The sequence below is a fragment of the Lepus europaeus genome, chromosome 4 (assembly GCF_033115175.1).
Source record: "Lepus europaeus isolate LE1 chromosome 4, mLepTim1.pri, whole genome shotgun sequence".
Classification (NCBI taxonomy): domain Eukaryota; kingdom Metazoa; phylum Chordata; class Mammalia; order Lagomorpha; family Leporidae; genus Lepus; species Lepus europaeus.
The window spans coordinates 144,723,417-144,739,978 of NC_084830.1; the positions used below are offsets into that span (position 1 = coordinate 144,723,417).

At 46.3% G+C, this 16,562-nt stretch overlaps 1 protein-coding gene across 2 annotated transcripts in view; it reads right to left on the reverse strand.

Annotated features, from left to right (window-relative positions):
- SEC24A (SEC24 homolog A, COPII coat complex component) overlaps positions 1 to 5,815 on the reverse strand; it is an 88,104-nt gene extending 82,289 nt beyond the window's left edge. The window contains exon 1 of one of the 2 annotated variants that reach the window (XM_062189122.1): positions 5,420 to 5,815. In XM_062189122.1, coding sequence (XP_062045106.1) covers positions 5,420 to 5,516 — 97 coding nt within the window. In that variant the 5' untranslated portion in view covers positions 5,517 to 5,815. The remainder of the gene's footprint in view (positions 1 to 5,419) is intronic. The other variant, XM_062189121.1, reaches the window with a different exon arrangement.
- Between the last annotated feature and the right edge of the window lie 10,747 nt (positions 5,816 to 16,562).

Consider the following 16,562-nt stretch of genomic DNA (forward strand, 5'->3'; position numbering starts at 1 on the left):
TATCTCTTTGTGTTGCTCTTTCTTTCAAGTAGATCAAAATAAATGAACTTTTTTAAAAACTTTTTTTATCCTTATGCTGTTCATTCATTAATACATTAAATACCCTGAGTTACTATTTGCCCGACACAGTTCACTTTCCACCTATGTTGCACCAATCCAACTGAATGACCAGTTTTAATTCCATAAATTTTGGTGTCCTATGTGAAAATATAAGTGAAAGTCACAGAAAAGTAGCCAAGTATTCAAATAATACCACATTTCAGACAAGTGTCTAATTTCTACGTACAACTGTTGGGTCAGTCACTAAAATAAAAGCTTTAAGAAAACAGCAGCAGTGTTTTAGGATGGTTGTTAACATGCTGCTTGAAAAACCCACATTCCAGGCGCAGTGGCTCAACAGGCTAATCCTCCGCATAGCGGCGCCGGCACACCAGGTTCTAGTCCCGGTCAGGGCGCCGGATTCTGTCCTGGTTGCCCCTCTTCCAGGCCAGCTCTCTGCTGTGGCCCGGGAGTGCAGTGGAGGATGGCCCATGTGCTTGGGCCCTGCCCCCATGGGAGACCAGGAGAAGCACCTGGCTCCTGGCTTCGGATCGGCACAGCATTGGAGGGTGAACCAACAGCAAAGGAAGACCTTTCTCTCTGTCTCTCTCCGAAAAACCCACATTCCATATCACTGTAGCTGGGGTCAAGTCCCAGCTGTGCTCCTATCCCAGCTTCCTGTGCGTGCGTACCCCACAGGTAGCAGACGATGCCTCAAGCCACTGGATGCCTGCCACTCTCACAGGAGACCTGGAATTTCCAGCTCCCAGCTTCCGCCTGGCCCAGCCCAGGCCAGCCCTAGCTGTTCTGGGCATTTGGGGAGTTAATCAGTACACAGAAGGTCACCTCTCCCTCTCTCTCTCTCTCTCTCTCTCTCTCTCTCTCTCTGTCACTCTGCCTCTCTAGTAAGTAAATCAATCTCTGAAAAACAAACAAAAAGGCTCTGATCCTTGATTCAGACACTCAAAGTGGTAGGTCCTGGAATTCACAAATAATAGTCACAGAGGTAAAACACTGGTTAAATAAGACTGGCTGGATTTAAATCTGGGTTCCAGAATTCACAATTCACTGCTGTATGTCCTTGAGCTGGTAGCTTAACCAATCACGTCGGTTCTGTTGTCAGCAAAAATAACAGTTCTTCCCTTAGAAGCCCCTCCCCAGAACTATAAGAGATGACGCATAAATAAAAAATGTTACTTCTTAATGTTACTATTGCTGTCTTTCAGGAGCTCTCAGTGTATCAGAAGGCAAAAACAAGATACTCAATGGTTTCTTACCATTTTTTTTTTTATCAATTCTAATGGAAATATGCAGAGAATATTACAGGAATTCAGAGTTACTGCCCCCACTGAATTCAGCCACAATAATCAGTGTTGTGGACCACGTGCCATTTTTTATTCACAGCATGCTCTTTTTTTTTTTTTTTTTTTTTTGACAGGCAGAGTGGACAGTGAGAGAGAGAGACAGAGAGAAAGGTCTTCCTTTTGCCGTTGGTTCACCCTCCAATGGCCGCCGCGGTAGCGCGCTGCGGCCGGCGCACCGCGCTGTTCCGATGGCAGGAGCCAGGTGCTTCTCCTGGTCTCCCATGGGGTGCAGGGCCCAAGCACTTGGGCCATCCTCCACTGCACTCCCTGGCCACAGCAGAGAGCTGGCCTGGAAGAGGGGCAACCGGGACAGGATCGGTGCCCCGACCGGGACTAGAACCCGGTGTGCCAGCGCCGCAAGGCGGAGGATTAGCCTGTTGAGCCACGGCGCCGGCTCACAGCATGCTTTGATTCTGACTAAAGACTTCCTATATTAAATACACAATCATGAACATGATTTACATCAGAATGAAACCAAAAGCTCTACATTCCCATCCCTCCTTAAATAGACACTAGCCTAAGTCTAGCATTTAAACTTATGTCCAAAAAATTCCACATATTCTCGTTTGAATGAAACTGTTGTGCAAAAAGCCACAGAAGTTATGAGTGAGGTCTAATCTACTTATGAATAAATCAGTTCACATTTAATGATCTGAATTGCAAAATATCCAATTCTAAAATTTCTGTTAAGCAAAACTGAAAACTCCTTAACATGTAGATACTGCAGAGGGTTAGAGAATGACATGCAAAAGCAGATATTCTTGCCTTCACAGCGTTTATACTCTAGAGAAAAATCAGATATTATTCCACATAATTACAATATAATGGGGGGAAGGGAGAAGGAGGGAAGTGAATAACCTTTTAACTTTGAATTCTATACGTAAAAATTATTTTTGCATAAATATTTTTCAAAAATGAAATTAATATGGGGCCAGTGCTATGGCATAGTGGGTAAAGCTGCCGCCTTCAGTGCTAGGATGCCATATGGGCCACTCTACTTCCAATCCAGCTCTCTACTGTGGCTTGGGAAAGCAGAAGATGGCCCCAGTCCTTAGGCCCCTGCACCCACGTAGGAGACCTGGGAAGAAGCTCCTGCCTGGCTCTTGGCTGTGGATCAGCCCAGCTCTGGCTATTGCAGACACCTGAGTAGTGAATCAGCTGATGGAGGACCTGTCTCTCTGCCTTTCAAATAAATAAATAAATCTTAAAAAAATAAGAAATTCGTATAACTGCAGTTTCTAACTGCCCTGTCAAGCTGACTCAAATGGTCACCAAAGTAGCTATCAATTTGTAGCAGTCAGTATTTGCCTTTAGCCTTATTACATGATAATCAGATTAAGATCTGTTAGTTCAAGTAGTCTTGCAGCCTATCAATTTTTGCCAAGGAAATATGTATGCATAAGTCTACACAAAGACTAAGAAAAACCTGTCTAGACAACTTTAGGTTGTAAGGCAATGAACCTATCAGAGAGAAATGTCCGTGTTTGAGGAACTCTATAATATGACATCATACAATGTGAAAACAAGTTATAGAAACATGAAAAAAGTCACTATTACATCTGATTGTATCTGAAAAATACCTGAAGATCAAAATGCACTGTAACATGTAATTTATATAAGCTACGTTAAATCTAAAGCTTAGAGGACGGTATTGTGGCACAGCACATTAAGCCAGAGATGGAGTTCCTGGCTCCTGCGTTCAGCTTGACGGAGCTCCAGCTGTTGTAGCCATTTAGAGAGTGAACCAGAAGATCTCCCTCTCTCTCCTTTGCTCTCTCTCTGTAACTTTGACTTTCAAGTAAGTCAGTCTGTGGCACAGCAAGTTAAGGTACCACCGGCAGTGCCAGCACCCCATATTGGCACTGCTTTAAGTCCCAGCTGCTCCACTTCCAATCTAGCTTCCTGCTTAATGCACCTGGGAAAACAGCAGAAGATGGTCCAAGTTATTGGGCTCCTACATCCACATGGGAGACCTGGAAGAATTCCTGGCTCCTGACTTTGGGCCATTGTGGCCATTTGGGGAAGTGAACCAACAGATGAAAGACTCCTCTCTAACTCTACCTTTCAAATAAATAAAAGAAAAAGGGAATGAGATTAAAAGACTCAAAATTTTCATCTTTCCAACATTTATTTATTTCTGTATCTGAAATGCAGAGTTACAGAGAGAGAGGGAGGGGGAGAGAGCACACTTCCATCTGTTGGTTCACTCCCCAAATGGCCACAACAGCCAAGGTCTTCTAAGTGGGTGGCAGAGGCCCAAGTGCTCAGATCCTCTGCTGCTTTCCCAGGTGCATCAGCAGGGAGCGTGAGGGGAGGCAGGACAGCTGGGCCTCCAGCAGGGCACTCACCTCCCTCCAGCTGCAGTCCCCAGTTACCTATCAGAGTTCTCACCTGGGCAACCTACTTACAGGGAGTATTTTCTTTTCCCCTTTTATAACTCCAAGGAAAGAACTTAGAAGATGTGTAACAAATGTTTAGTTGGAGTAGGTCAAATCAACATTGTGATATCTACAGTAAAGCATATAACAGCTGTTTAACTCCTTTAACATTTCAAAACTATGCCCACCACACTTACACATAAACTTACAAACTTATCTGCAGCCTTTTAAAATTCATGTAAAATTGCAATTCATGGATTATAACAAAAATCCACAGCCATATGACATCTCGCTTAAGTTTTTTCCACCTTAAAGTGAATGTCTTGGGGTGGGACTCTGGTTAACACGTTCACATTCTCTATCAGAGTACCTGGGTTTGATACCTGCTCTGGTCCCAGCTTTCTCCAAGTGCAGACCCTGGGAGGCAGCAGGGATGACTGAAGTGACCAGGTTCCTGCCACCCACTCAGGAGACCTGCTCTGAGTTGCTGGCTCCTGGCTTCCACTCAGCCCGGCACTGCCACTGCAGGCATCTGGTGAACAAGCCCGATGGGAGCTCTCTGTGTCTCTCTGCCTCTCAAACACATACTTTTTAAAAAGGGAATGTCTTTAAGTGTGAATGTTACTAAGTATCCTAGAACAGAATGCAGTAAACATAAACTGTGACCATGAACTTGGCAAACAAACGATTCTACCTAACACCCTTTCAGTGCCTTTCCCCCACTTATTCTTGCTTCTGCCCACAGAGCTGCCTACTTAGGGACATTTTTAAAAGTCTTTTGCAGACTTCTTTGTAAAGAAACAGCAGTTTTCTATAAAAACAATGCAAATTAGCAAGTTTAGTCGTTAGCCATTTTCTCCAGCTACACGGTAATCTTAGCTCCCGGTGGGCAACGTAAATACTTCGGTATTATTCTACTAGTCGTATTTCCATAAACCAAAAACTTGTTGGTAAATTAGTCAAGCTATGGGCAGAAAATGTCTTGGCAATTATAATAAGCTCAACAAATCACAATGTAGGACAATCTGAGCAATTCTAAAACAGGCTTAAAATTATGACAATCTCACATCAAATGAGAAATTATAGAGCCACAGGTACACTCTCCTCAGAAGCTCGGAGTCGCGGCCTACCACTGACCAAGTGGTGGGAAAACCTTTGGAAATCAAACTCGAGATCTAGGTGTCGTTCCCGTAAGACTCTGGGAGAGATGCCCGAAAAGGGTCTCCCAAAAGCAGAATCATTCATTCCTCTCGGAAAAGTCACACTGGGTACGACCCTCCCGCCCCGCCGCGGGGCCCGCAGAGCCGCGAGCAAGAGCAAGCTCCACACCTGCTCGCCAGGAGGCTGGGCGAGGTGCGCGGAGGGCCAAGGCGCACAACACAAATGACCCCGATACGCGATCACCGAGGTCTCCCGCCCGAGGCGACGCATACAGCAGGTGCTCTCGCCCCGTTTGCAGGCGAAACACTGGAGCCCGGGGTTGCGGGCGCACGTCCGCCCCTGGTTCCGCGACCCAGCCTCCCACCACCACCCGCGGGGGACCCCTGCCTGGATGGAGGTCACCCTCTCCTCCCCGGTGGCCTGAAGCGGCGGCAGCACCCAAAGGTCAGTGCGAGCCCGCCCCCGCGCAGCACTCACCGTTGGCGTAGGGAGACCCCGAGGCCGAGGCGGCCCCGTTCCGTGCCTGCAGGCCGGTCGGGGCGGCGCCGGAGGCGGGAACCCCCGGCTGGGACATGACGGCAGCGGCTCTCCGGGTGGGAAGGGGCTGGTCGGGGTCGAGAGCAGCGCCAAGCCGAGAGCTGAACGGCGACTGCTCAAAGCGGAGGGAGGAGGCTAAGGACTGAGGGCTGACGACGCAGAGAGGAGAGGACGGCGCGCATCAAGGCCGAGGCATGGCGCCTCACTCTCCCCAGCCCCGCCGGCGGCCACGGCCTGGACTGGGAGTCGAGGCTTAGGGGTCGGGCCGATGGGGCCGCGAACGCCGGGCAGACAGGCGGCAGCCAAACCAACCCGGAGAAGAGGGAGGCCCCGGCCGGAAGTGTCTGTCAGCCGCCGGCCGCGCAGGCGCACTCGGGACACGTGGCACTTCCGGCTCCGGGCTGGCCGTCGCAGTCGCAGTAGCCGTCGCCGCGCTCCCGACTCCCCGTGGGGCTGCCCGGAGGCCACCTGACAGCACCGGACGTCCCGGCTCCGAAGACCGAGCCCGGACTCACCTGCCACGTCACCGGCTCTCCCTGCCGGCCGGAAATGGCGTGTGTCCCTGTCGCCGTCGCGCGCGTCGCCTGGCCGGCGGGCCCGGGATCCGAGGGCGTTCCGGGCTGCAGCGGCCGCTGGCTGAGGCGGGACCGACAGTTCCTCTCCCCGGGTTTGTGAAGAGGACCTGAGGTGACAGAAGACCCGGTCCTCTGTGGGGATTGGGCCGCCACTGGCAGCTGAACCGGCTCCTGTTCATCTCATTATTTCATTTCACAGGTCGTCTCTAGGTGTAAAGTGCAAGGGAGTTTTGAAAAGAGGCGGAGAAACAGGAATGCTTGTTTAAAAGGGCATGGGGCGAGGAGAAGGCCTTGAGATGTGGAGGTCGTTTTGATTCTCAAACTCGCTGATTCATGGCCTCGTCACAGCACATTCGAATGGCAGTTTCCTTTCCTCTTCGGAGACTGCACAGTAAGGTGACCAAGTCCAGCTTCCTGAGCAAGCAGGTTTTTTTTTAAGTAGACTTTTTTGAGTTTTGAGGCCAAAGGTTAGCAGAAACTGGGGTGACTAGAACACAGCTAATTACTGATCTCAGCAGTCGCCCTGGCTACCTCTCTTCTACCTGGTTTCTTCCTGCTCTGAGCTGATGATAAAGTCCTCTCCAGATTGGTACTGCTGGCTGCTACCGCAGGCCACAGGTTTTGCAACCTCAGGCTGAAGTACATCTTGCCCAATTCATTTAATATTAAATGCTTGCTACAAAGTGTTGTGTTACATACAAAAACAGCCAAGATCTTAACCTCTGTGTCAGGCCTGAAAAATAAGCAGTACGAATTCAAACTACTAGAGGTTAAATTGTACTGTAATCCTCTTTTTGTCATCATTTACCTCAAAACCTTACTGAAAATGTATTTTCTATGAGTTGAAGTCAACAAACTGCTTTGTACAAGATCAAATATAAAGACTTCTGGATGAAAATGATACTTTTGGTCAAACTGTTTTCAGCTTAGAGCCCCTATTACAGAATTCAAAATCATTTATCAAAGAACACTTAAAAGCATACACAAACATGATGCTGTGTGTCTCACTGTTGTAAAGAGAAGATCGCCTTCAGAGAGAAACTGAGTTCAGAAAATCAGGGTCAGCCTTCAAAGAAGCAGATGCTTAGCTCTTTAGTCAAACTTGCCTTTGTTTAATTTTCTTTTTATGCAACTCTTTTAGAATTATCGAGATTTGTTGACCTTGGCACAGAGGTTTGATTTGGTTAAATCAAGCTTTCTTTGAACTTTGTTCTGTTTAAGCAATATCTGTGTGTTCAGAGATTTAAAAGTACACAAGCTCATTGATTATGTGAGGTTAAATAACGTAACTTTGCTAATAAGTAAACAGTGCTTTTTCTAAAATTTGTTGCTCTGCTAAGCTTCTCTGTTGCTATTATTCCTCCCAAAATTATTTCAGATTTTTTTTTTTACATTGTCAATATAGTTGCCTTTAAAATACTGATGAGAAAAACAATATTTGTCACCCTTAGGGATTGTACGAGGAGAAGTATAAGTAACTGAGGTAGGACAACATATAAAATAGTTAGGTCAGAGGGCAGTGTGGTGGGTGGCTAAGCAAGTTAAGCCTGGTCTGAATGCATCCCACATGGGAGTGCCCATTGGAGTCCCAGCTGCTCTGCTCCTGAACCAGTTCCCTGCTAATGTGCGGGGAAGGCAGCAGAAGATGGTTCATGTGCTTGGGCCTCTGCAAGCCCTGTGGAGAGCACGATGAAATTCCTGGCCTAGACCTAGCTGTTGTGGGCATTTGGGGAGTGAGCCAGCAGATGTAAAATCCCTCTGACCTTACCTCTTCTATTGTTCTTTCAAATAAATTAATCTTATTTTAAAAGTCGTCATTTTCTTATTATCATCCAGATGATATCATCCTTTTTTTGTTTTTTAAAAAGGTATATATAGTGTTTTAATTTCTTGATTAACATATAATAATTGTACATATGTATGTGATAATATTTCAACATGTGTTAGTAAAATGGCGCAGTCTTATCTATGGCGCAGTCTACACCCTGACACCATCCCAGGCTCTAGCCCCCGCCGCCATTGCTGGAAGCCAGGTGGCCACATGGCCCAACCACAGGTGTCAGCCCCACCCCCATCCTAATGGGATTCGCTGCTCCTACTTCTCTGCCTGCCCCCCAGCAGGACCTGTTTCTGAACGTGTGTCTCTCTGTCTCCTGATCTCTCTGCTCTCTTCCCTCCGGTCCGTTGGGTTTCCCCCAATAAAATCTCCCTTACTCCGGTGTTTGGTGTGTTTTGTGGCAGCCTTACAATATGTACCCAGTAAGCTGATCAAACCAGGCAATTAACCTTCCCATTTCCTTGTCTCTTCTTCATTCGAAGCCTACTGGCTCTTTTCTTTTTCTGACCTCTTTAAAGTGTAGTTACTTAAATATAGAAATATTATCAGTACTGTTACCGGTTGTTAAACTTTTCCCTTGATCCACTGTAAGATTTTTTGCATATTATTTCCAGACCTTCAACCCTGCTTAAAGAAGTAAGTGGTGAGAAATTTGCAGGGGCAGGTGTTCAGCACAGTAGTTAAGCTGCTGCTTCGGAAGTCCACATCCCCTGTCCGAGTGCCTGGGTTCAAGGCCTCTGCTCTGCTCACTCACGTTTCCAGCTTCCTTGTAATGTACACCTCAGGAGGCAGCAGTAGTGGCTCACATCACTGGGTCCTGCCACCCACATATGGGGCACCTGAATCGAGTTCTTGGCTCCTGGCTCTGGCCTGGTCCAGCTTTGGCTGTTGCAGTCATTTGAGGAGTCAACCAGAAGATGGTAGCTCTCTGTGATTTATCTCATGTCTCTCTGTCAAATAAATAAATAAAATAGATAATTTTTTAACACTATTCCTGCTTTTAAAAAAAAACTTCCAGTAAGGAGAAAAGCACTATATAAAAAATACTCCGTTACATTTGATTGTGTTTTTAGATTCTGAAGAGGAAGGCAAGTATGCTTAATAAAATTTGCTCACATGGCCAGGCATTGGGCACAGCAGTTAATACACGGTTTGGCTTGGTGCTTGCATCCCGTATCAGAGTGTGTGGTTCAGGTCCCAGCTCCACTCCTGATTCCATCTTCTTGCTAGTGTGTACCCTGGGAGGAAGCAGGTGATGGCTCAAGTACTTGGGTCCCTGTCACCCACATGGAAGAACTTGTTGGGAAAATGGCGCAGTTTTATCTATGGCGTGATCTACACCCTGACACCATCCTAGGCTCTGGCCCCTGCCGCCATTGCTGGAAGCCAGGTGGCCACATGGCCCAACCGCCATTATCAAGCTCTACACCCATGCTAATGGGATTCGCTGCTCCTGCTTCCCTACCCGCCTCTGGCAAAGTTTCAAAGGGACCTGTTCCTGAACACGTGGTTCTCTCGCTCTCTCTTCTCTGTGCTCTCTGCTCTCTCCTCTCCCCTTCTCGTCTCTCTTCTCTCTGTTCTTTCTCCTCTCCTTGCTAGCTCCTCTCTCTCTCTCTCTCTCTCTCTCACACACACTCTCCTCTCTTTTTTCTTCTTCGCCCCTTCCCTCGGGTCTGCTGGGTTTTCCCCAATAAACCCTTTCCCTTACTCCAGTGTTTTGTAATGGCCTAACAGAACTAGACTGACTTTCTGGCTCCTGACTTTGGCCTGGCCCACAGTGGCTAGGATCTGTCTATATCCCTCTGCCTTTCAAGTATTTTTTTTTATGACATGCAGAAGTGGACTTCAACTCCCACCAGGGCCCTTTTTCCGGCTTGTTCACGACTTGCATTGTCATCTGATAAACAGGATCGTTTTGGTTTATGTTTCAGGAAGGAGGAAATTATTTTAGGTCCTTTAACTGTTAATAAAATAAAAGTTCTGTATCTATTTCAAACAAAACCCAGTTTCATCCACAAGTTTGTCTGGCAGTTTGATTCACCAGCACCGACTGATCCCATTTGGGCAGCAGTCCCTATGGCCTCGTGTGCCTCTGGCAGGACATCCATTTGGATCTGAAGTCAGCAGCTCTGAAGCTGTGTCACAAGTACACTCACCCCACACCAAGCCAGTAAACCCATCCCTTCCTTTGAAAAGTGCATCTTTATATAGCCCTTACCATTCTCACTGCCACTCTGGTTGGTTTTGATCATCTTGTCCTTGAACTACTCAAACAGTCTTTTTGCATTCCCTCTCTCCAACCCATCCTACATGTCAAACTGAACTCCTAAAATACTGATTCCATTTTTATTCTCCTGCAAAACCTGTAATAACGTGTTCTCTCCATGCTTTTTTCATCCCATGATGAGTAAAATCTAAAGTCCCTTGCATGGCCTTCAAGGTCTCATATGACCTGGCCTTGAAGCGAAGCCCACCTCGCTAACCCCCATCTTCTCTGAATTCCCTGTCCCTCCCCCACACACATATATGCTATTCTCTAGGCATCCAAGCACAAGCAACCTCTGTAATTACCACCATTACTTAGGATACTCTTCCCTAGGACATCCACAGGTCCATGATCAAATGGGACCTTACTAAAGAGGCCTTCTCTGAGCACCCTGTACAACATACTCTCCCTGCCACCTGTGTCCCTCTTGCCCTGCCATTGCTATGTGTTTGTGACTGTTAACCTTTCGCTAATAGACTGTATGTCTATACATGTCTTCTCAATGCTAAGATAATCAAGTCTGTCTCCCTGCTAGACTAACATAAGAGAGACCAGAGACAATGCCTTTAAGGAAAGAAAAAGAACTGACTGACTGATTGATAGGAAAGGCAGAACAACAGAAAGAGATCATCCGTCTACTGATTCAGTCCCCAAATGACTGCAAAAGCCAGGTCTTAGCCAGGCAGAAGCCAGAAGGCAGGAATTCCATCTGAGTCTCCATTTGGGTGGCAGAGGCCTAAGCATTTGGGCCATCTTCTGCTGCTTTCCCAGGTACATCAGCAGGGAGCTGAATCATAAACAGTGGGACTAAGTCTTATTAATCTGTGTATTCTCAGTACTTGGCTTGGGGGCTCACATTCAACAGTCTAAACATTTTTTGAATGAATAAATTTTAAATGACAGTTCTTCCAATATTCTGTTCTGACTTTTGATCCTCATTAATTCTCTACTGCAAGTTCCAATTGCACTTATAGCCTAAACCACATCATTAGCAATTGTTTCTAAATTGTTAGCCTCCAGTTCTTTTAGGTTCTTCTTTTTTTTTTTTACAGGCAGAATTAGACAGTGAGAGGGAGAGAGACAGAAAGGTCTTCCTTTTCTGTTGGTTCACCCCCCAAATGGCCGCTACAGCCGACACGCTGCGCCGATCGGAAGCCAGGAGCCAGGTGCTTCCTCCTGGTCTCCCATGTGGGTGCAGGGCCCAAGCACTTGGGCCATCCTCCACTGCCTTCCCGGGCCACAGCAGAGAGCTGGCCTGGAAGAGGAGCAACCAGGACAGAATCCGGCACCCCAACCAGGACTAGAGCCCGGGGTCTTTTAGGTTCTTAACTATTAATGCTATATTATATCCCATCTGATACAGGCCAAATAATGTAGCTGAAATGATGTCAGCTTTTGGCTGGGGTGAAGATATGGCATCAAATGGCAACATTCCCTTTCCCTTTTGTAATCCAAATACCTCCCCCTCACCTCATCCCCTCTACACACATCCTGACGCTGTAGTACCAGAGAGGTAGGATGCAACTTCCTCTCTAAACCTCTCTTTTTCTCATGACCTCATCAACTCCTTCATTCACTAATTGACTCATTCATTGAAAAAATATTTATGAAATGACTTCCATGCGCCAGGCCCGAAGTGAACCAGAATAGGACAGACAGAATCTCTTCCCTCTGTGCAGTTCCCAGTTGCAGGAGACAGAAAACTAAAATGCAAATAGACACATATTTTAAAGTTTCAAATTTGGTAAGTGCTTCTGAGGAATCATTGCTAAGACAGAACAGCAGGCAGGGGCCTGGCCTTGACTGGGATGGTTAGTACAGGAGGTGAGTGACATTTAAGCTATGTTCTAAAACATGGAAAAGCTAGGTATACCAAGAAATGCCCCAGGCACAGGAACAGCACCTGCAAATGGCCAAAGACAGAAATGAGCTTGCTGTGGGGAGCAAGCCAGCATGGCATAATATGAAACTGAAGGCGCAGAGGAGGCCAGAGCAACGAGTCTGGTAAGTCATTGGAGGAGTTCAGAGGCTTTGGGAAGCAATTCAGCTATTATAGACACGAGAGTAACTTGATCCCATTCATGCTTTTAGAGGAACCCTTTAAAAACACTGATGGGCATTCGGACTCCCACCTAAGACACTCTTTGGGACATCAGCACCCTTTACCCAAGTGCCTGGAGTTCCCACTGTGTTCCTGATTGCAGCGCCCTGCTAATGTTGCACCCAGGGAAGTAGCAGGTGATGGCTCAACTAGTTAGATCCCTGTTATCCACACAGGAAACTTAAATTGGGTTCCGGGCTGGAACCTTTGGCCTGACCCCAGGCCCAGCCATTACAGGCATTTGGGGAGTAAACCAGCAGGTGGGAGTGCTCACTCTCTCTTGCTCTCTGTCTCATAATTGACAAATGTTTTCATATAAATCCAGCTGCTGTGAGGATAACTGATTGAAGGAGAAAGAACAGGGTTGTTGCTGTAACTGCACACCAGAGAGGATGGTGACCTACAGTGGGGTGGTTGTAGTGGAGGCAGAAGTGGACTTGTTAACCCAAGTTAAAACTTTGGGATTTGATCTCTTACTTTTGCTAGCCACATGCAATGAATCCTGAAATCTTACAGATTCCAACCTTTACAGGTTTTCACATGACTCCCTAATTCCCTGGTCCTGCTGACGCACCCCAGGCCTTTGTTACCTCTCACCTGCCTGACTGCAACAGCCTCATTGTTACAGTGATCTTGGCTTTCAGTCTTGGCCTGTTCCAATACAACACAGCTGCCAGAGGAAACTTTCAGAACCAATTCTGACCATGTCCCAGTTCTGCTAAAACCTCTTAAAAGGCTCTGCAGCTTGAGAGTGGAGGTCACTACTGGTCCAGGCCAATTCTACCCAACTGAACCATAACACACACACTTGCCTGGTGCTTTTCCCATATCTATTCCATTTTGTATGTTATTCTCACATTTTATGACATATCATTCCTTCTCGGTACTAGTCCCCATTTTACAGACACAGGAAGTAAAACTTCAAGGGACTGGTGTGTTTGAATGATCATCTGCAGTTAGATTAAGGTTTTAATTTTAAATATTTTCTAAAATGTATGATTACAGGGGCTGGCACTGTGGTGTAGCGGGAAAAGCTGCTGCCTGCAATGCCAACATCCCATATGGGCTCTGGTTCATGTCCCGGCTGCTCCACTTCCAATCCAATTCTCTGCTATGACCTGAGAAAGCAGTAGAAGATGGCCCCAAGTCCTTGGGCCCCTGCACACACATGGGAAGACCCAAAGGAAGCTCCTGGCTTCCAATAGCCGCAGCTCCAGCTGTTGCGGCCAATTGGGGAGTGAACCAGCAGATCGAAGACCTCTCTCTCTCTCTCTCTCTCTCTCTCTCTCTGCCTCTCCTCTCTCTGTGTAACTCTGACTTTCAAATAAATAAATAAATCTTTTTTAAAAAGAGAGAGACACCCACTATATCCTTTCAAATAAATAAATAAATCTGGTTAGTCTTGTGCAGTTTGAGGGTGATTTTTAGTTCATTACATTTTTCTGGATCTTACAATTGCTGTGTACTACTCTTGTAGCAACCATAAGGATAAACAAAAAGCTGAGGGGTAAGGTTGGGGTTGTGATGCAGCAGGTGCAGTCAGTGCTTGGGACACCACATCCCATACTGGAGTGCCAATTCGAGTCCCAACTATACCACTTCAGATCCAGCTTCCTGTGAATGTGCCTGGGAAGGCAGTGGAAGGTGGCCCACACACTTGAGGCTACTCTGCTTTTCAAATCAATCAATCAATCAATCTTTAACATTATAATAAGAAAGACATCTTTTTGGGGGATTTGGTCTTACGGGAAATTCTATTTTTTTCTTTAAAATCTTTCTTTTTATTTATTTCTTTTTATATATTTGAAAGTGAGAGAGGAAAGAGAAAGATATCTTACATGTTCTGGTTTGTTCCCTAAATGTCCACAACAATTGGAGCTGGGCCAGGCTGAAGCCAAGAACCAAAAACTCCATCTGGGTCTCCTGTGTGGGTGAGAGGGAACCAATGATTTAAACCAACATCTGTGCCAAACATGTGCATTAGCAGGAAGCTGGAAGCAGACACAGAGCCAGATTTGAATCCAGGCACTCCTACAGAGGATGTGGTGCCCTAAACATTGCACCACACACCCCCAGAGGAAGGAAATTCTGATCTATAGTATACCACAGATGGCCTTGAGGATAGTATGTTTAAGTGAAAGCTTAATCCTTGTGCTTTGCACTTCAAAGTTACAAAGGAACAAATACTGTATGGTTCTCCTTACACGAGATACTTAAGAGTCATCAAAATCATAGAGACTGAAAAGAGAATGGTGATTGCCAGAGGCTGGGAGGGGGAGAAATGGGGAGTTACTGTTGTCATTGGTTTAGACTTTCAGTTTTTTTTTTTTTAAGATTTATTTTTCATTTATTTGAAAAGCAGAGTTAGAGAGAGAGAGGGAGAGACAGAGAGAGGGTTTTTTTTTTTTTTTAAGCCCTATGGCTTTTTTTTTTTTTTTAAGATTTATTTATTTATTTTCTTGAAAGGCAGAGTTACAGAGAGGCAGAGGCACAGAGAGAGAAGTCTTCAATCTACTGGTTCACTCCCCAAATAGCTGCAATGGCTGGAGTTGAGCTGATCCAAAGCCAGGAGCCAGGAGCTTCTTTCAGGTCTCCCACGTGGGTGCAAGGGCCCAAGGACTTGAGCCATCTTCTACTGATTTCCCAGGCCACAGCAGAGAGCTGAATTGGAAGAGGAGCAGCCAGGACTAGAACCGGCACCCATACGGGATGTTGGTGATGCAGGTAGTGGCTTAACCTGCTATACAACAAAGCTGTTCCAAAAGTTTCAGTTTTATAAGAAGAGTTTCAGGGCCCAGCGCTGCAGTTTAGTAGGCTAAGGCACGGCCTGCAGTGCCAGCATCCCATATGGGCGCTGGTTTGAGTCCCAGCTGCTCCACTTCCAATCTAGCTCTCTGCTATGGCCTGAGAAAGCAGTAGAGGATGGCCCAAGTGCTTGGGCCCCTGCACCACATGAGAAATCCGGAAGAAGCTCCTGGCTCCTGGCTTCAGATTGGCACATCTTCAGCCCTTGTTGCCATTTGGGAAGTAAACCAACAGATGGAAGACCTCTCTCTTTCTTGTTCTGCCTCTGCCTCTGTAACTCTGCCTTTCAAATAAATAAATGAAATGTTTTTAAAAAAATGACTTAGATGATCAATGGCATGAGTACTTTGGCACAGCAAAAGAAAATTGGAAAACAATAAAGCTCAAAGGGATATCCTCTGTATGTTTTAAGATTGTCCTCAGACACCAGCTTCTCCAGCCCCTCCACTGCCCACCTCTGCCATCATTTTGTACGCTGTCATTGTTTCTCTCCATCTTCCCTCTTCTACAATTAGTTGTGAGCTTACACATCTCCCCATCTTCAGGAAAGAGACTATGCCATACTTATTGTCATATTTCCCTATTCCTAGTTACTTTTGTTGCTGAAACAACAATCATAATTTAAATTTTAACGGACTAGCCAAAAAGAAAGGCCATCCAGACCAATAGCTGTAGTCCTGATGGGCCACTTGGAAGTGTTTATGAAACCACCTGAATTCAAGACTGGGGAGTCTGAGAAAGGGGCAGCAGAGAACCCAGATTGAAACTATCTGCTCTTCCAATTCAGACCAAGGAACTCTAAGGAAACCTTACAACCCCTAGAAGACAAAAATGTTCCTAGGAGTCCTCTGCATGTTACAAATGAATCACTTGCTCATATTAAGCAACTATTATGTGCCAAGCATTGAAAATAGATTTAGGAGGGGAAAAAGGCAGATATGGTTCACAACCTCAGGAAGATTAGAGAATGTCCATTGAGGGAGTCTTTTAACAAAAGTCATATGTAAGGAACCATACAGTTCTAAGCAAGATAACATCAACATTAAGGCAGATCACAGGATGGCTGGGAAAACCAAAAGCCATCTGTAATCTGGGAGGAAGATCTACCTGAGCTGACATGTGAAGAATGGGTCGCTGTTGGCTGGGCCAAGAGCAGAGGTGGGGAGGAAAGGCAAGTGCCAGGAAGGGGACCAGAGGGAGGCACTGCCTGGACTGGAGCAGAAAGAGGGGAGAATGGCAAGGTCAGTGCCAGGCTGTGCTGGGAAAGCACTGAATAATGTCTGCTTCAGCTCCCAGCTGCACCTGTTCTGTCACCTAGAATCTGAGAGTAGTTCTGAAACCAGAGTCACCACACTTGTATTCAAGGAATGCAAGCACTCCCCGCCATTATCAAAGAATGCTGGAGTCAAGAGTATTGTTTAGGGGTTGGCATTGTGGCACAGCAGGTTAAGCTGCAGCTTGTAATACCAGCATCGTCATATGAGACACTGGTTCCAGTC